The sequence below is a fragment of the Thamnophis sirtalis genome, unplaced genomic scaffold, assembly GCF_051295495.1.
Source record: "Thamnophis sirtalis isolate CommonGarterSnake01/CBP01778 unplaced genomic scaffold, rThaSir2_p1.2 scaffold_8, whole genome shotgun sequence".
NCBI lineage: Eukaryota > Metazoa > Chordata > Lepidosauria > Squamata > Natricidae > Thamnophis > Thamnophis sirtalis.
Window position 1 is genome coordinate 56411718 of NW_028261388.1, and position 20043 is coordinate 56431760.

At 43.5% G+C, this 20043-nt stretch overlaps 1 protein-coding gene across 2 annotated transcripts; it reads left to right on the forward strand.

The window, feature by feature from the left end:
* Nucleotides 1-1058: 1058 nt before the first annotated feature.
* GATD3 (glutamine amidotransferase class 1 domain containing 3) lies at nt 1059-19176 on the forward strand. Of its 2 annotated transcripts, none has more exons than XM_087721730.1 (7): nt 1059-1282; nt 4796-4848; nt 5583-5696; nt 5893-5937; nt 7316-7435; nt 13676-13768; nt 15305-19176. In XM_087721730.1, the coding sequence occupies exons 1-7, from the start codon at nt 1151-1153 to the stop codon at nt 15483-15485; spliced, it is 738 nt and encodes a 245-aa protein (XP_087577856.1). In that variant the 5' UTR covers nt 1059-1150; the 3' UTR covers nt 15486-19176. The 2 variants fall into 2 exon arrangements, with proteins under 2 accessions (XP_087577856.1, XP_087577857.1); XM_087721731.1 differs by lacking the exon at nt 5893-5937 and having other exon boundaries at nt 1061-1282; nt 15305-15460; nt 18294-19176.
* The last annotated feature ends 867 nt before the right edge of the window (nt 19177-20043 follow it).

The following is a 20043-nucleotide window of genomic DNA, read 5'->3' on the forward strand; positions in this document are numbered from 1 at the left end:
TTGGAAGAAAAATCTGGTCCCATTCCAAGTTGGGAGAAATATGCTGGAAATAAAATGAAGGGTTATTGTAAAGAAGGATTCTGTTTATTGATTATCAGAACCAACAACAGCAGGTAGTTCTGGGACAGCTGACGAATTGGTTTGATGATACATGGATTTTTATAGGGTTCTGGGATGCTGCAGGGGGTTGTGTAGTGAACTTTGTTCCTTTTGCTATTCTAATGGTGGTGGGTTAATCCTACTATGTCTTAAAAGCCCTGTCCTGCCCTTCTTAATCCCATCACCTGGAGCTGAAAGTGTTTTGTTTGTGAATAGATTGGCCCAGTCTTTCTTGATAGGCACAAAATAGCCATCTCTAAAGACTTCAGGCATCTGCTGGAGGCTATTTCACTATGCAGGAAGACTGGGGGTGCTTTCTGCCTTTAAGAGCATGTTTCTCCATTTCTCCTTTGGGGAAATATAATATTTTGTCTCTTCATATTCCCCAAAATATTTCATTCTCTGGGTGGAGGGTTTCATACAAGGATAAAGTGCTTCACAAAATGCATACTTGATTAAATTTATACAAACTAGCTAACCAGAGTTTATTTTAAAATGAGGTATAGTTGAACTTAAATACATGATTAAATTATAAGGAACTAAATATGTATTGTAGATATATTAATTATAGATTATTCAATAACTACCATTTGCCAAAATTGTCGATACCAATGCAGCGCCAAACCGGTATAATCATCCACAAAAGAGGTGCATTCCTGGGTTAAAGTTCTTCAAAGGGGCGGAGTCAAAGCTTCAGGGATCAGCAATTCCACCAAGAATGGTTCGTATAAGGTTTGTATAGAATGGGTATCTGAACGTGTTGCTTCCCTTCCCCGCCTTCCAAACGGCATTACCGAAGAATTTTGTGTGGAGCTGGTCTGACAGGGCTACGTTGCATTTTGCTGAGTTTGGACAGCGCCAAATATCACGCTACTCCTCTCGGCAACGACCTAAAGCGATAAGAAGGCAGTGACATGGAATAAATCCTCCGGCCTCTAGGTGATGCTGCGGCGTCCTCTTCGGAAACTCAGCCTTTGGAAAAGTCACTTGCAAGGATTCGGTGGCAGCGGAGCCTTCAGTTCCTCTTCGGTTCGTTTTTCTCGGACTCAAGATGTGGGCTGCTAAATTCGCGAACTCCCGTTCGCCTCTCCTGTCCTCGGTGCTGTTGCTCTCGAAGGGAGCCCCAGCTTCCAGCTCGCCCTTTCACTCCTCGGCGCACCTCCATAAGGCTAAAGTGGCTGTGGTGAGTTCGCCTCGGCGGCAAAGGCGGTAGCCTCATGGCTGCCTGGGGGAGGGAGGAGGAGGAGGAGGAGGAAGTGTAGCCGGGAGGGGTCCTTTTTAGAAGGCTTTGAGGCGCGGGACTCAGCCTGCGCTCCTTCGGCAGCCGCTTTTCTCGGACGCCACCAAAGGAGGCTTCAGTCCGACGGCAAAACCGAACACTGCAGCTTTGGATCATTTTTCCAAGACTCAGAGTCTGCCGCAATTGGAGGTGTGTGTGTGTGTTGCCAAAATTATCAACAACTGAAATTCCACACAGGTATGTTACGTGACTGTATCTGGCCGACCTTGGCTTGACTCGGTCATTGGGGAGTCACAGGAATTAAGGAATCCTAGGATTAGTCGAAGTCGCAGGACTTCTCACAAGGCAATGTCAAACTATATATATAGCAATTCACTATTTTTTTAACATAACATACCAAATGACACTTCATATAGGTGTTTTAAGACAAATGAGTTTAAATATAACCTTACACATAAATTACACTCAGAAGAAACTAGTAAAGTGACCACTGAGATCAGTGTGTATGTGTGTGTGTGTGTATCCCTGTTATCATCCTAAACTGAGTTGACCCCAGTGGTAACTCTATAAGTTACTTCTGAGTGTAATTTATGTATAAGGATATATCTAAACACATTTGCCTTTTAAAGCACCGAATGAAGTGTCTATTTGGTATGTTAGTAACTTGCTCATAATTATCTATTGAAGTTAATGGTTGAAACCTAAGCCTCCAATTGTAGATCAGCATTGTAGTGACGAAGTGCACAACTTTTTAAAGATTATCTCTCAACTTTATGCAGCATCTAGGGTTACAGAAAGCCAAACGAAGTGAGTGGAGGGACAAAACTGAATTTGGATTAAAATTTGTCTGGATTAAAAAATTAAGTGCAACAGAATTCAGTGTGATTAATCAAATGGCCTATTATATTTCAAATTATAGCTGATTTACAACAACTGGAGAGCTCTTGTGGGCTAGGGAGGCATAGTAAGGCATTTTTGCTCCAATTTCTTTGCTTGTATAGTCAGTTTCTTTGGCATCTTCAAGATTGATATTTAATGGAGTTAATTTTAATCTTCAAAACATTGTGCTCTGTTAATGTATTAGAATTTTAAGCTATCTCTTGTTTGTATTGCTCCAGATTACTTGCACTAGGGTGGCCAAGATGTCACAAACTTGAAAAGCACCTAATTGTTCTCTATTGATGCACTTTATCTATATAGACATATACAATATTACATAAAGGAGTATGTGCAGTATAAATCAGTTCAGAAGTAAGCCATTATTCCTTACTAAATTGTAACTGTATCTCCAGTTTTTTATAAGAGAACAGGTCTAAGCATCCTGGGACCATCCATGTACATTAGAAGAGCCTAGACTAGGGCATGGGTGTCAAACTTGCGGTGTCACGTTACTGTCACATGACATTTGGTTATGTTTTTTCCCTTCGTGGAGCTGGGGTGATGTGGCCTGTGCATGATGCATCCGGCCCATAGGCCACCAGTTTGACACCCCTGGCCTACAACTTTCATTGTGCTTTCAAACCTCCACTGTTATTGTAGAAAATGTATGGCATAATTTCTGCCTTACCTTTTAGCAAAAATTGTAGGTAAACTTATAATAGGTTCACCAATGTTTAAGCCCCCCTAATATTTCCCTTATAAATAATCAAGCCCTGTTTTTGAATGCTGTTTCATTTAATTGTTTGGTTTCCATAATTTTAGGGACTCATACTTTATCATAAGACATAAGAGATCAGAATGTAGATGTCAGAAATATTTAAGATATAATAATATAGTTGTCTGATAACAAATTAATGAAGTAAAGGAAATCAAATCTTTCCTACTGCTTCATTCATTTCTTCTCTGTGGTATATAAACTACTTCTGGGTATCGTAACAATTTTTTTCCTAAGAAAATTCCCACTTGAAATGGAGAAATTATTAAAATCATTCGAACTTTCCATACAAAACTGCAATGTTACAGCAGTATTTGAGGATCAATAAATGCTACTTCATTTAATGGGAATGTTCTTAAGTTAACAGCAGGTTTGAAATGTGACCTCCTAAGAATAAGTTGTCCCTGTGAGAAGATAAGTCAGGATATTAGCTGGTATAAAACACACAGCCAGTACTTGAACAAATGAGGGATTTTATTGTGGATGCTATGATTCCTATATGAATAAAATACAGTGATCCAGTATTATATATAAGAGGAAATATTATTTACAAACCAGTATGTGTTTCTGTGCACATACGGAACAGTATAAAAAGACAATGTAGGAGATTGTATTTCCTTTCTCTCAAGACTTGCTTTCTGCTTGTAATTTATAACAGCTTCTTCTTTCCTTCCTTATTTCAACTATTGATACAGAAATGCCTTGTGAGTTTTCTCCATGCAGTCTTGCTCCCCAACAAAGCCTTTAACTCATAAAGCTTCACTGTCCTGCACATGAATCTCCATACACACAATACAGTCTGCTCTCACAAGCTCTTCTAGGTTTCTCCTTCTGGTCTTCCTCCTTGTCTCAGGATTGGAATCTCTGAACTTGACAGGATGTGTTGTTCTTCTGCTCCATGTTAACCAAGTAAAGTTCTCTCGAATAGCAGAAATATAAAATCACCCTTTATTTGCTTTTTAAAATGTTTTTATAATCTGTATGTATAGTTTGAATGCACATGTCACTTTACAAGTGCATTCTAGCATTTCCCCTTTTCTACCTATGACCTCTTAATGTTGTGCTGAGTTACTTTCCTTCTGCAAAAATAAACCCATGATTTTGCCACAGACCACACCACTTTCCTTCAACCAGGCACTTGAAGCTGCCACAATCCCATATTTCACATATACCATATTTTTTACTGTATAAGACACACTGTTTTGTCTCTCAAAAGTTATGTTTGTGGGTCTTATAGAGCGAATATTGCTGAAACCTTGCCCACCCGCCAGCCCTCACTATTCGGCCTTTTTTGGCCTCTGTGTGTCCTGTTTTTGGCCTCTCTGCGCCTAATTTTTGGCCTCCCTGGGTCCCCTTTTTGGCCTCCGTGTGCCTCATTTTTGGCCTCTTTATGTCCCATTTTTGGCCTCCAAAAATGGAAAACACGGAGACCAAAAACAGGACTCATGGAGGCCAAAAACGGGGCACATGGAGGCTGAAAACAGGGTGTGCAGGCTGAAAATGGGGAGGCCAAAAATGAGAGTGTGTCTTATGGTCAGGTGCATCTTATAGTGCAAAAAATATGGTACTTTGTATAATAAAACAATCTACATTACTTGTATAAGCATATAATCTATAAAACTGGGTGTATTATTTTATCTCCCGATATATTTGCTCCCTCTTTTAAGTTGGTTCATCACCTTTTGTGGTCTTCAAGCTGTGTCAGGCTACTACTTTTATCATATCTGTAGTTCAATAAATTTAGCAAGATTAGAAGGTATCTAGAAAAGGCTATTTTATTTTATCTTTATTTCTTATTACAGGTTCTTTCTGGTTGTGGTGTTTATGATGGCACTGAAATCCACGAAGCCTCTGCGTAAGTGTATTTTTAACAGTGCAGGACGACCTCCATTTCTATAAGTAAAGCTGATTGATAGATAATCTAGTTATCTAGATAGGATTTCAGCATTAAGTGACTTTCCATTAGAATATTTTGGAATGTCATTCTCCCTTCTATCAATATTTAGTAGACTCTAGATGAGAGGGGCAGAATATAAATCTAATAAATAAAATAACATTTCATTTTAAATTAAACTTCAATTTAATGGAGTATTTATTATACTTTATTATAATATATTATAATATATTTATTATATTTTGATGATAATAAATTCTGAAAAAATCTGGATAGTGGATTTGGCAATACCCAGAGACAACAGAATAGAAGAGAAAGAACCGGAGAGTAGAAAGAGTGGCAAAAGAGAGCAAAGGTAGTACCAATATTAATAGGTACCTTGGTGTAGGAGGAGGGCAGATTGAGCTGGAATATAGAATTAAACATGTCAGTTGGAGCACCATTTGAACACCATCCACATTGACAAAATCAGTAATTGCAAAAGGCAGCTTTGCTTGGAAGAGCTTGCATCCTGCGATGATACCTTTGACGCCATCAATGATCAATATCTGTCTATCCCAGGCCCTTGGGAAGGACTTGATAGGTGATAAAAATGCCAAAACCAGTCTAAATTTCTGACTGACTCTGATGAATCCAGTCTAAACATCTGGCTGAGTATGTGACAAATCATAATAATTTATTACATTTATATGTAGGATAATGGTTCATTTGAGCCGAGGAGGAGCCAATGTTGACATGTATGCCCCAAATATTTCTCAGATGCATGTTGTTGATCACAGCAAAGGTCAGCCAGCTGACAGGGAATCGAGGTAAGAATAACTAAAATATATGCTTGATTAATGATGTGCCATCAAGTTGTTGATGACTTTTAGGGACCATATAGATTTTCTTCATGATGATATATACCTAGCCTAGTTCTCCTGCTCCCCTAATGGTGCCCCATCACCAGTGTAACAATCTATCAATCATTCTGCTGGTTGTCCTTATCTCTTATACCTTTTCCAGCACCAGAGACTTCTCCAGAGAGCTGGGTCTTCTCATGTGTCTGAAGTAGGTTAATTTGAACTTGATCATTTGTGCCTTTAGTGAGAACTCTGATTGATTTGTTCAATAATCTATTTGTTGTTTTCTTGGCTGTCCATCAGTGGTGGGTTTCAAAATGTTTTCCCGGGCAGAGTCATGAGCCCGCCCGCCTGCCTGTCTTGCCTTACACAAGTTGGTCTGGAATGATGAAGGGCCATTCCTTCTGCTCAGCTTATGCATGCTTCCACATCTGCAGCTGATCTCTTCCTGGCCAAAAGGGCGCATTTTCGGTCCCAGCGGGGATTCTGGAAGAGAGTGGCTGAAGCGGCTTCGCTCTCCTTCTGCCAGCCGAAGGAAAAGCCCCAGGGAGATATTGATACAAAGTCAATCGCCTCACGGCACAGCCAGTAATTACCCGATCAAGCGGCTACAGCTGATTCAAGTGCCGATCAGAACAGAGATAAACGCAGAAAATTGGCCTCAACGGCTGGCTCGGCTCATGTAGTGGCGGCTCACTGGCTCACTCCCCAACAGCTGTAATCTGCACTAAAAGCCAAGCGGTGACTTTCCAGTAGAACGGACTAGGTTCCACGCGAGCCAAATGGTACTTGTTGATCGCTCCCAGATGTCAGCCACTCCTCACCTACCTATTTTGCTACACTTAGCAGAGAGCTAGATCGTAGCGCTGGACCGGCGATCCAGCCCTTCATGGGGTGGCTACAGCCCCCTCTACAGCCACCTCAATCCTTTCAATTTAGTAAGCCAATCAATGAATTTAAATTATCCAATATCTCCTCGGAGCTTTTCCTTTGGCTGCCCAGGAAAACTTAGAAAGCACAGAATCAGCTCTGCCTGAAGGCAAAAAGGCTTGGAACTCCCTCTGCACGCCCGGGGGGATCGTTCCGGTACGGACCCTTGGACGCCCCGGTATGGGAAGGCACGCTAAATTCTTTCAACTGGTAAGCGCGTACCGGATAGGACCGGCTGAAACCCATCTCTGTTGTCCATGGTATTCTTAACACTCTTTTTCAACACCAGAGTTCAAAAGTTTAAAATATTGCATGAGGTAACTGCAGCTTATGAAATAGGTTTGGTAACTGCAATTACAATCAAATTGTCTAGGTGCTTTTTCGAAATGCAACTGGACTTTGTTTTTTCCCCCTGAAGATATTTCACTTATTATTCAAGAAGCTTCTTCAGTACTATGAAGTTGTTGAAGAAGAAGGGGTTGAGACTTCTTAATGTAGTGATTATCTTAAAATTCCATTCATTTTCTCCTTCAGCATAATTTAGGTTTTTTGTTATGTGAAGGAATTAGGCACTCTGTTCTCTTTTTAAACTCTATTCATAAGCAGAACTCTAAAATTTGATGCCCAAAAAGCATTTATATTTATATTCTTCTAAGAAACGTCTTAACAGAATCAGCAAGAATCGCTCGTGGGAAAATTAACGACTTGGCTAGACTTACTGCAAGAGACTATGATGCAGTAGTATTTCCTGGAGGCTTTGGAGCTGCTAAAAATCTGTGAGTATTTAATTCTGTAAGTTGCCACAATATGTTACTACTTTTTTAATCAGCTGTGATTAAATGACATAGCAGACAGTGTAAACTCTGACTGCAACCCTGAATTGAAATTAGTAAAATGTACTTTTAAATATCCTTTCTCAAATCATGAACAGAATTAAAAGTTGCTCTCCTTTCTATATGTCTTAGTGTTGGAGTGAGAATATATTGTGGTTACTTCAGGAAAGTTTGCAATATTAACTGCAGTAATTAATGCAATATAATTTCTTGTAATAAATGTATCAAACAAGTTGAAAATCTATATTTCAATTTTGTTGACAACCTTCAACCTCTTAAAATGTGCCACAGTTCACATTGTATTGCATGAGAGGAAAATGTTTGTTTTTCAGGACAGCTTCCACATTGAAGCCAAAGTTAGTTTCTCATATAAGAAAGAACTAATTGTCTGTTTAATTTGTGTTTTGTGCTTATTTCTTATTTATTCAATTATCTATTAAGTATTTCAGAATTTAACTTTTTCCTTTGCATGGAAGTATTAGTCTTTTTATTGAAATCTTGAGTATAGGCCTGGCTGTGGCATATGAAAAATACTTTGTAGGACAAAACTTGGGAAATATTAGTGTGGACTAGCTCTGTATATGCATTTAAAATTACTTAGAAGAGCAGTCTGAAGTATCTGGAAGCATAACCACAGCAGAGGAGCTATGCCTTTTGGGGGGGGGGGGATGTTTCTGTGCAAGCCTGAACAAAGCACAACCAATGCAATTCATTAAAACAGCTTTATGACTGTTATTATGCTTGCCTTTGAAGAACACATATTGTAACTTTTATTCAGTTTAAGTTAGCTGTAAAATGGCTTAGACCAGAATAATCCCCTTGATTTTATTTACCCCCATTCATTCACATCACTGTTTTAGTTGCTTTCTATTTTCTCCTCTCTTTGACATTCATCCAACGTCCATCAACATATACACCAATAAGATGTTGACAATCATGTCATTTCTTATTTGGAGCATTTCTGGGAAACACTTTCTTCCCAATTGGTTACAAATCCTGTCCCTGGCAAGGCAATTACAGAAACAACAAATTTCTGTTGGTTCTTATGGAAGCTTGCTTAAAGTCTCAGAGATAGCAGAACAAAGGAAAGAATCTCAAAGTACCACTTTTTAACATAAAAGCAAGGGATAATTAATGTTCCTTTTCCTGAATTCTTGGAAACAGGAGAATCCTGGAATTATAGGATAGAAGGGAGAAATATAAATATATAATGTATTGATAAACCCTTGTCTCTCAACTTCTTCTTTTTTTCCAAAGGAGAAGTGGAAAGACTGAGTTTGCTATTCCTGACATTTTTGTTGGAAAAAGCATTTACACATTAAAGGAACAGTATTTGAATCTATGAATGACAAAAAATGTATGATTATTTCAACTGTTCATATCTTGTAGGTTACTGAGTATGAATGTGTATCTTAGAACTGTAATGCATTGTGTGGGTTTGTGATTTGTGATTTTATTGAGATTTGTAGGCCGCCCTTTTCCCTGAGGGGACTCAGGGCGGCTCACACAAAATCGGGGAAGGGGAGATACAGACAATAACAAAGACACATATAATAAAAACAGTAACCAACATGCATTCATCATTCGGGAGGGGCAACTATCTTCATCCCCAGGCCTGACGGGCTAGCCAGTTCTTCAAGGCTGCGCGGAAGGCCTGGACGGTGGTGAGGGTACGAATCTCCACGGGGAGTTCGTTCCAAAGGGTCGGGGCGACTACTGAGAAGGCCCTCCTCCTTGTAGTTGCCAGCCGACACTGGCTGGCCGATGGAATACGGAGGAGGCCCAATCTGTGTGATCTTATTGGTCGCAGGGAGGTAATTGGCAGAAGGCGGTCTCTCAAGTATCCAGATCCACTACCATGTAGGGCTTTATGGGTGATTAACAGCACCTTGAAGCGCACCCGGAAGTCGACAGGCAGCAAGCGCAGCTCGCGGAGGATAGGTGTAATGTGGGTGAACCGTGGTGCACCCACTATCGCTCGCGCGGCTGCGTTCTGCACTAGCTGAAGACGCCGGATGCTCTTCAAGGGCAGCCCCATGTAGAGCACATTGCAGTATTCCAGCCTAGAGGTCACGAGGGCCCGAGTGACTGTTGTGAGTGCCTCCCGATTCAGGTAGGGTCGCAACTGGCGCACCAGGCGTACCTGGGCGAATGCCCCCCTAGCCACAGCCGTCAAATGGTGGTCGAATGATAGCTGTGGATCTAGGAGGACTCCCAAGTTGCGGACCCTCTCTGAGGGGTATAAAGTTTGACCCCCCAGCCTGAGAGATGGAATATTGGTGGAATCCTTGGGAGGGAAACACAACAGCCACTCGGTCTTTTCTGGGTTGAGCACAAGCTTGTTAGCCCTCATCCAGTCCATAACCGCCTCCAGACCCCGGCTCATCACGTCTGCCGCTTCATTGAGTTGGCACGGGGCGGACAGATACAGTTGAGTATCGTCCGCATATTGATGGTATCTAATCCCGTGCCTGCGGATGATCTCTCCCAGCGGTTTCATGTAGATGTTGAATAGTAGGGGGGATAAGACCGAGCCCTGAGGCACCCCATATGTTAGGGGCCTAGGGGACGATCTCTGCCCCCCCACTAACACCGACTGCGACCTGTCCGAGAGGTAGGAAGAGAACCACCGCAACACGGTGCCTCCCACCCCCACCTCCCGCAGTCGTCGCAGAAGGATACCATGGTCGATGGTATCGAAAGCCGCTGAGAGGTCAAGGAGAACCAGGATGGAGGAATGTCCTCCATCTCTGGCTCTCCATAGATCATCAGTCAATGCGACCAAAGCGGTTTCAGTGCTGTAACCGGGTCTGAAGCCTGACTGGAAGGGGTCGAGATAGTTTGCTTCCTCCAAGGACCACTGGAGCTGAAAGGCCACCACCTTCTCAACAACCTTCCCAAGAAAGGGAAGGTTGGAGACTGGACGATAGTTATTAAGGACAGCTGGATCCAAAGATGGCTTCTTTAGGAGGGGTCTCACCACCGCCGCTTTCAGTGCGGCGGGGAAGTTCCCCTCCCGAAGAGAGGCGGTCACGACCGCCTGGATCCAGCCTCGTGTCACCTCACTGCTGCTGGTAACCAGCCATGAGGGACACGGGTCCAGTACGCAGGTGGAGGCACTCACAGCCCTCATGGCCTTGTCCACATCCCCGGGGGTAACATCCTGAAACTCAACCCAGGGGTGTTCCATCTGATCCTCTTGTGCCTCGGCTGGAACTGCAGGGGTGGAGTCCAAGTCCGACCGAAACCGAGCAATTTTGTCCGCTAAGAATTGGGCATAATCCTCAGCTCTGCCCTGTAAGGGTTCCCCCGCCTCCCTTTTATTTAATAGGGAGCGGGTTATCTTAAACAGGGCGGCTGGGCGGGACTCAGCGGACGCAACCAAGGTGGCTATATGGGATCTTTTCGCTGCCCTAAGCGCTCTGGTGTATTCCTTGGTGCAGGTGGTTACCATTGCTCGGTTCGATTCGGACTTATTGGACCTCCATCGGTGCTCTAGGCATCTCCTCCGGCGCTTCATCTCCCGGAGTTCCTCGGTGAACCAAGGAGGTCTCCGGGATCCGCCGCCTCGGAGGGGCCGTAGTGGCGCAATCCGGTCGAGGGCCTCTGATGCTGCCGAATGCCAGGCAGCAGCCAAAGTCTCTACCGGATTGTGGGCGAAAGAATCAGGAATGACCCCAAGTTCCGTCTGGAACCTTAATGGTTCCATGAGTCGCCTGGGGCGGAACCACCTGGTCGGTTCCTCCTCCCTACAGTGGGGGTTTGGCCTCCGGAAGTCGAGCCTCAGTAGGCAGTGGTCTGTCCACGACAGGGGTATGATGTCATTACCCCTCAGACCAAGATCACAAATCCACTGCTCCGAGAGGAATACGAGGTCGAGCGTGTGCCCCGCCGAATGGGTCGGGCCCCGAATTACTTGGGTCAAGCCCATGGCCGTCATGGAAGCCATGAACTCCTGCGCCCCGTCAGAGTTTTCACCGAGCGACGGCAAATTAAAGTCCCCCAGGACCATCAACCTAGGGAACTCAATTGCCAGCTCGGCTACCGACTCGAGGAGCGAGGGGAGGGCTGCTGCAACGCTGTTGGGAGGCAGGTACGTTAACAGCAGACCCACTTGACCCTTGAGGTCCAACTTTATCAGCAGAGACTCACACCCGACAAGCTCCGGAGCAGGGACCCTACGAGGAACTAACGACTCCCGGATAACAACGGCCACACCCCCACCCCTTCCCTGGGCTCTCGGCTGGTGCAGCACCTGAAATCCTTCTGGGCACAGCTCTACAAGGGGGACTCCTCCCTCTGGGCCCAGCCAGGTTTCAGTAATACATGCCAGGTCTGCCCTCTCGTCTAAAATTAAGTCCCGGACGAGAGGAGCTTTATGTACTACAGACCTGGCATTTAGCGACAGCAGCCTGAGTCCAGGGTCCTGATCACTTGCGCCATCTGGTCTCGGAGTGGGACTCATAGGGCCGGAAGGAGGGATCTCTGTAATGTAGCGAACCCTCCTTCCCCGGTAATGGCCTGCCCTAAAGTCCCCGCCGTATCTGCCCCTCCCTGTTACGACCGTAATACCCCGACCCTCTCCCGTGTCTCTGGTCCCCTCAACCATCCCCATGGCCCCCGCGTCTCCCGGCAGGTCCTCCGAATCATACATACCCATGCACTCCCCCAACCAGTCCCCACGTAGAAGTTAAAAAACACAAAAATTTACAGCAATATGATAATAAAAGTGGGCCATTCATTCAATCACAACCAGTCCCATACACTCATCATACTATTTTAAAAAATTGCGCAATTAGATGTATAACAATATGAAAAAAAGGGGGGGGGAGAGATACTCCGTTTCTCTCTCCTCCTATGTCCTGGGAAAGCGTCCTTGGCCGTCCAATCAAGAATGGATAGTATACAAGGCGGCCGTATGCAGGCAGGGCAGGATGTAAAAAGTAGGAAGTCCAGCAATTCATAAATGGCAGTCTTGACGGTGAATAAGTGTCCCAATCCAGGGGGCCAAGGTTTGAAACTAGCCTGAGCCACTTTAGCAGAGGAGGCGGGAAGTGCTGATGTTTTTGGAGCCCAGTCTCTGCCACCATGGTCGCCATCTCCCATTACTCTCACACCAACTCAGCCACAATCCCTAGTGGCTGGAGCGGGATGCAAAGGGCAATGTCCGGAGAGGCCGCAGTGACACAGAGCTCAGTTCAGGGAGTTTAGAGGGCCGTCTTCTTCCCCACCCTAGTAAGCACACCAGTCAATCAAAGGGCAGACAGCAAATAGCTGGGTGAGCAAGATAGAACCGAGGGGGGGGGGGAAGCGTCTGAGGGAGTAACAAACACAGTCAGAGCTTAAGGTCTCAATAAGCTTCCAGCGCTTCCTTCTTTAAAGAGCCAAAGGGGGGGGGAGCGTCTGAGGCAGTAACAAACACAGTCAGAGCTTAAGGTCTCAATAAGCTTCCAGCGCTTCCTTCTTTAAAGAGCCAAAAGGGGGGGGGAGCGTCTGAGGCAGTAACAAACACAGTCAAAGCTTAAGGTCTCAATAAGCTTCCAGCGCTTCCTTCTTTAAAGAGATGCTGATTAAAACTAAAACCCTCCAGGCTCACCAGTCACTGGGGCTCATCAGGGATCGTTAATCCTTCAGCGCGAACAAGTTCAAACAGGCTGGCTAGGGAAGAGGCGTCCGAGATGTAAAAGTGCTGCGACTCAGCTGCTTGAAGTCTGAGTCGCCATCTTCCCTCCACGTTTTCCTTCCAGCCTCCGCGTTTTCCTTCTAGCCTCGACCGCTGCCGCTCTGCTGCTCAGGAAACGGCTGCCGGGATAACAACGAAGCCTTCTCTCATCAGGGGGCCCCACTAGTTCGGACGGGCAACGCCAGGTGTGCAGGATGATAAAGGAGAAAAACGCTGACCGTCAGCGTCAGCGTCGCCGTCCTTGCGCAGCCAGGTGGTCGAAGGCTGCAAAGCGTTGCGGGGCTAAAACGAACCTCCGGAGTGTTAGCCCCCAGCTATCTGGAGTTCCTCAAGCCCTGCAGATCTTAAGCTCTTCCAGGATCCCTTTCCAAGAGTTTTTTGCAGTCTGTTTGGAAGGCTTCCCAGCGCTCCTTCGCCAAGTTTGAACAGAGCGAAAGAGCCCGGTCGCCATTCCAAACCCGCACATGCGCAGACCTAATCTCTTTCTTTTGTTGTGGCAGATCTACCTTTTCTGTGGATGGGAAAGACTGTAAAGTTAACAAAGATGTTGAGCGTGTGCTGAAAGACTTCCACAAATCAGGGAAACCCATTGGGTATGTCACCTATTTAAATACTCTTTTCTAAAGAACTCTTCATAGCTCTCACTTCAGCCAGAGACTTACTTCTGGTAATTCTCTTAGGTAAAATGAACTTACAAACCTAGAACTGCAAAACCAGATTGGTTAGGCTCTTGGCAAGTCACAGTCAATAGTAGTTTGGGGGAATGGGGTAGTCATCTACCGTATTTTTCGGAGTGTAAGGCGCACTCCCCCCCCCCCAAAAGAGGGTAAAAATCTGGGTGTGTTTTATACACTGAATACAACATTTTTGGCCTACTGAAACCCTGCCCCCTTTGCAAAAATAGACATGCAGAGGGTTTGGGAGGCTTGCAAAGTACTCCTGGGGGCTGGGGAGGGCAAAAATGAGTAAAAACCAGGCCGTTTTTGCCCCCAGTCCCCAGGAGCATTCTACAAGCCTCCCAAAGCCTCTGCATGCCCCCCTTTTTTGCAAAAAACAGGCAGTTTATTGCTCATTCTTTGGGGGGGCAGCCCCCAGGAGCACTCTACAAGCCTTCCAAAGTGCTGCGTGCCCCCCCCCTTTTTTTTTGCAAAAAACATGGTGTGCAGAGGGTTTGGGAGGCCTGCAGAGTGCAAAAACTTTTTTAAAAAATTTACCTCTTCAAAATCATGGTGCGTCTTATACTCCAGTGTGTCTTATAGTCCGAAAACTACAGTAATTAGGCTAGTTTAAGCTATTCATTAAAATTAATTCATTAAACTTGTTTGTTGCCAATTTTCAAGGATTCTGAATAGTACTTTAGTTTATAAGGGCACCAGTTTTGTCAGAACTAAAGGAATTCAGAAAAAGCACTTGTCTATTGCTCTTTAAAGTAGCTGTGCCTTTTCCTGAGATTGCATGGCAGCCATCTCCATTGCAAACATAATCATGATTAGGTATAATGCAGCAAACTCTTCTATGAAGAACTTATGAGGCTTTCTTTTAGCCTGTGATGCAGTTATTTTTCTTTTTGAAATCTTTTTAGTTATGATATAAAAAAGGGGGTGAGGAAGCAAATAAAATAAAAGCAAAAATCGAAATATGCATGCACTTTCCTCTCGCTGTTGTCTAAATTTTAAAAACAGCAAAAATATAAATATAAATGAAGCATTTAAATGCCATCTTGAATCAGTAGAACAATTTTTCCTAGAAATAATGTTACGGAATATGGTAAGATAAAAAATAAAATTTATAGTACAGCAGTCTACCCAATGACCTAATGGTTGAGATATTAAAAAATAGTCAAAAAATGTGGATGATTGAAAAAAATTTCGGGAGTTAAATCCCAAAATTTTAATTCCACTAGGTAGGATTGGACCACATTCCAGCTATATGATTGAAATGTATTTAAAATACTACAGTCCAAAGTATCCAAAATTATTCCAGATAAGCCAATTGAAAGCTATCTCTAAATGTCTAATCACTATAATATTTTATATTATCATATATCTTTTTTCCATTATTAATCTTGACTGTACATAATCATTTTGTGTTGAACTCTACATGTAAATTATGTATTGGCTCTCTTTTAGGTTGTGCTGTATTTCCCCTGTCTTGGCTGCAAAGGTTCTACCTGGCACTGAAGTCACTGTAGGCCAAGAACAAGAACAAGGTGGGAAGTGGCCTCATGCTAGCACTGCTGGGGCCATTAAAGCTATGGGAGGAAAACACTGTGCTAAAGATGTAACAATATCCTTTTCATGTTCAGTTTGACTACCTTGAGGCAGAATTATAGAATGAAAATTATAGGCTGGAAGGGACCTTGGAAGTTTTCTAGTCCAACCCCCTGCCGAAGATAGGAGTCCTTATACCATCCCGGACAAATAATTGTCCAATCTTTTCTTGAAAACCTCTACCATAGTATTCACAATTCTGGGAGGCAAGCTATTCCATTGATTAATTGTTGTCACTGTCAAGAAATTTCTTCTTAGTTCCAGATTGTATTTCCCTCCATTGCTTCTTGCACATTTTTATTTCACTCCCTAAGCCTTCTCTTCGCTAGGCTAAACATATCTAGGTACCTTAGCTTTTTATCGTACAATTTAGTCTCCAGATCCCTTGTCATCTTTGTTGCCTTTTCTTTATATCCTTTTTAGGGCCTTAGCATTTTTTTGTATCATGGCAATGATAACTGGATGAAATATTCCAAGTGCAGCCTCACTAGTACAATGTAGAACAGTATGTTCCCTTCCCATGATCTTGATGTTATCTCTCTGTTAATGCAACCTAGACTGCATTGACTTTTTGGCAGTTGTAGCACACTGCTGACTCATACTTAAGCAGTCACCAGAATACCTAGATCCTTCCCACTGGCACTACTATGGAACCATGTACTGCCTATTATGTGTGCATTTGATCCTTCCTGCCTAAGTGTAGGACCTTACTTTTTTCACCACTGAACTGCATCTTGTTGGATAGGGCCCAGTGCTCAAATCTGTCAAGATCCTTCTGAATCTTGAATCTATCTTCTAAAGTGTTAGCAATTTCCCACAGTTTAGTGTTATCTGCAAATTTAGTTATAGTTATAGTTATAGTTTTATTGATTTGTATGTCGCCCACTCCCGAAGGACTCCGGGCGGCTTACAATAAAACAAGGGAGGGGGGATAATACACAAACAACATATTAAAATATAAAACAGTCACAATTTCCGAGGGGCTGGATATTTCGAGAGCCGCCCGGTCTGCTGGAGCAGCCAGGACTTAACGGCTTTGCGGAAGGCCGGGAGGGTAGTGAGGGTCCGGATCTCCATGGGGAGATCGTTCCAGAGGGCTGGAGCTGCAACAAAGAAGGGTCTCCCCCAGGGAGTCGCCAGCCGACATTGGCTGGCAGATGGAATCCAGAGGAGACCTAACCTGTGTGATCTAATCAGTCTATGGGAGGTGATCAGCAGGAGGCGGTCTCTCAGGTACCCAGGTCCGATGCCATGAAGTGCTATATAGGTAACGACCAGCGCCTTGAAGCGGATCCGGAGACTAATGGGTAACCAGTGCAGCTCGCGGAGGATAGGTGTAACGTGGGTGTACCTGGGTGCACCCACGATCGCTCGCGCGGCTGCGTTCTGGACCAGCTGGAAATTTGATAAGTCCTCTCATTTTGATCATTAATGAAGATGTTGAAAAGCACCAAGACAGAACCTTGGAGTACCACACTGCGTGCTTCCCCCCATGTAGATATAGTTCCTTTGAGGATCACTCCTGATTATCTGTTCCAGGATTTCCCTAGAAACTGAAGTCAAGCTGATTGGCTTGTAATTTCCTGGATCCACTTTTTTCTCTTTTTGGGGGGTTGGAACCACATTGGCTCATTTTCGTTCCTCCTCTGGCTGTTCCCGTGTTCCAGATTTCATTCAGTGGTTCTGAGATCAGATCACATTGCCTAATATCTGTAGGTCAGGTATAGGATGAGGTTGAAGATTCATTCTCTGAGCTTGAGGGTTGCTTTCTGAACATTTCATTACAGATTTTTTACCCCTAAACTCCGCTGAATGTGTTACCTAGCCTGATAACGAAACATTCAGAAACCAACCCACAAGCTGGGAGAATGAACCTTCACCCTCATTGGTGCAAGTTTTCATTCTGAGCCTTGGCTTTACTGACACCTGTTTGAGCTCTCCTCGCTGCAGTTTGTTTCCAATTGATGTTGGAGTAGTTAAAGTCCCTCAATTCCCTCATAACAGTGGTGTGTTTCCTCATTGCTATTACTATTAATTTAACCCTAGATAATGCCAAATGATGTGCTGGAGCCTATCTCTAATTTGTGGCTAGCTACCAGGCTCTTAAGTGGATATTGGAGCAATAAAGGGTTGAGACCTTATTATGCTTTAAATCAGTGGCTCTCAACCTTCCCAATGCTGTGACCCTTTAATACAGTTCCTCATGTTGTGGTGACCCCCAACCATAAAATTGGTGTCTCGGTTCCTAAGACCATTGAAAATGTGTGTTTTCCAATGGTCTTAGGCAATCCCTGTGAAAGGGTCATTCGACCCCCAAAGGGGTCCCGACCCACAGGTTGAGAACCTCTGCTTTAAATAGTTGTGAAATGCATGGCTGGTTTTTAAATAAATGTTTAAAACTTAGATGTTTAGCTATGTTTACATGGAGCTAAACAAATCAACTCTTCCAATACAGGTACTGTATTAATACAGTAGTAATAAACCATATTACTACTAGACAACAACTTTGCTGCTGTCTACTAATTGTCTAGATTTTTGCAATCCAAATGTGAAAAACCTGTTCCTGAAGTTGAGCTTGATGTTATGTGACTAATATGCAGTTCTTATGGAGATAGTGTTAGAATGATTTACTACTACTTTCTTTCAGAATATTTCTTTACTGTCTTCCCAATCCAAACTACATCTCTAGTATTTCCATCGAAATTGTAACCATTTTCAACCCTACCCAGTTTCTCAACCAAGATAAATTTGGCCAACTGTTGTCATCTATAGGAAGATATTTTTGTCAATAGAAAGAAATTAATTTACAATGTTATTCACTCTTGTTAATTCCCTTAACTGGCTTTCATGAAGCGCATGTGGACAATACCAACAAGATAGTTACTACACCAGCATTTATGTGTGAAACTGAATTTCATCACATTTTTGATGGTATTGGAGCCATGATAAAAAATTTGTTAAGGCTGACAGGCAAATGAGATGGATTGTTAATAACAAAAGCAATAGCTTTTAGGAATGTTGCAACTTTGATGACAAAGTTGGCACAGAATGTACTTTTAGACGTATTTTAGAGGATCGACTTAAATTTCTGAACTGGAGCATCCTACACTAACTGAATCAGGATCCTTTTATGTCAAACTCTTCTCCATAGTGCATTGTCACTGACAATCGTTTTATATTCTGAACATCACCCATTGTTAAACAAATTGGAATTAATGACTCAAGTATTTAAATTATTTACCAGCTGTTATCAGAATGTTTCCAATGATTATATCATGAATTTGCAAATATAATTTAGCATGTTAAAAGTTGTACAATTGGATTTGAATCACTAGTATGACAAACTCTAGAGAACCTAATTTGGGAATTGAGAACAACAGAATAGAATTCCATTCATTTTTCTAATTTAAATCTAATTATTAGTACTGTGAATGGTTGCTTAACATTCTATAAGCACTGGCATATTACAAATTCCTGAAGAATTAGACACCACATAGGTAGTCATTTAAAGAAATGAGGCTATGGCTCCAAAGACAATTCTAATTATAGGAAATGTTTTACAAATAAATTGTAAATCCTCTTACAGAATCCATATGAACATTATTAAGTATTCCAATTTACCAAGAGAATTGAGGCTGCAAGTTACTGTGCAACAGTTCAGATCAATGAAGAGAAACTTTTTTCAATTAGATATACCACATGTTAAATAAAATGGATGAAGTTAAAACCAATTATTTCCTTTTTTATTAATCTGCAGAATATTTCTTTAGTCTATTTTTGTTTGCCTAATGTAAGAGAATGTGTGTGATGGTTTTAGTTTAGTTTAGTTTATTTATTTGTATGCCGCCCTTTTCCCTGGGGGGACTCAGGGCGGCTCACAATCAAAAGGAAGGGGGGGACAGACTTTTACATATAAGACAGTACATGATTAAAACGCAACATTCATACCATTCGGGCGGGTTACAATCTTTAGCCCCAGGCCTGACGGGATAGCCAGGTTCTAAGGGCTGTGCGGAAGGTCTGGAGGGTGGTGAGGGTACGAAGCTCCACGGGGAGATCGTTCCATTGGGTCGGGGCTACCACCGAGAAGGCTCTCCTCCGTGTGGTGGCCAGTCGGCATTGGCCAGCAGATGGAACTCGGAGGAGGCCTAAACGATGAGATCTAATGGGTCGTGTGGAGGTGATCGGCAGTAGGCGGTCTCTCAAGTACCCAGATCCACTACCATGAAGGGCTTTATAGGTGGCAAGTAGCACCTTGAAGCGTATCCGGAGATCGACAGGTAGCCAGAGCAGCTCGCGGAGGATAGGTGTTACGTGGGTGAAGCGAGGTGCACCCACAATCGCTCACGCGGCTGCATTCTGGACTAGCTGAAGTCGCCGAATACTCCTCAAGGGCAGCCCCATGTAGAGCACATTGCAGTACTCCAGCCTAGAGGTCACAAGGGCCCGAGTGACTGTTGTGAGAGCCTCCCGGTTCAGGTAGGGGTGCAACTGGTGCACCAGGCGAACCTGGGCAAATGCCCCCCTGGTCACAGCTGACAAATGGTGTTCGAAGGTCAGCTGTGGGTCCAGGAGGACTCCCAAGTTGCGGACCCTGT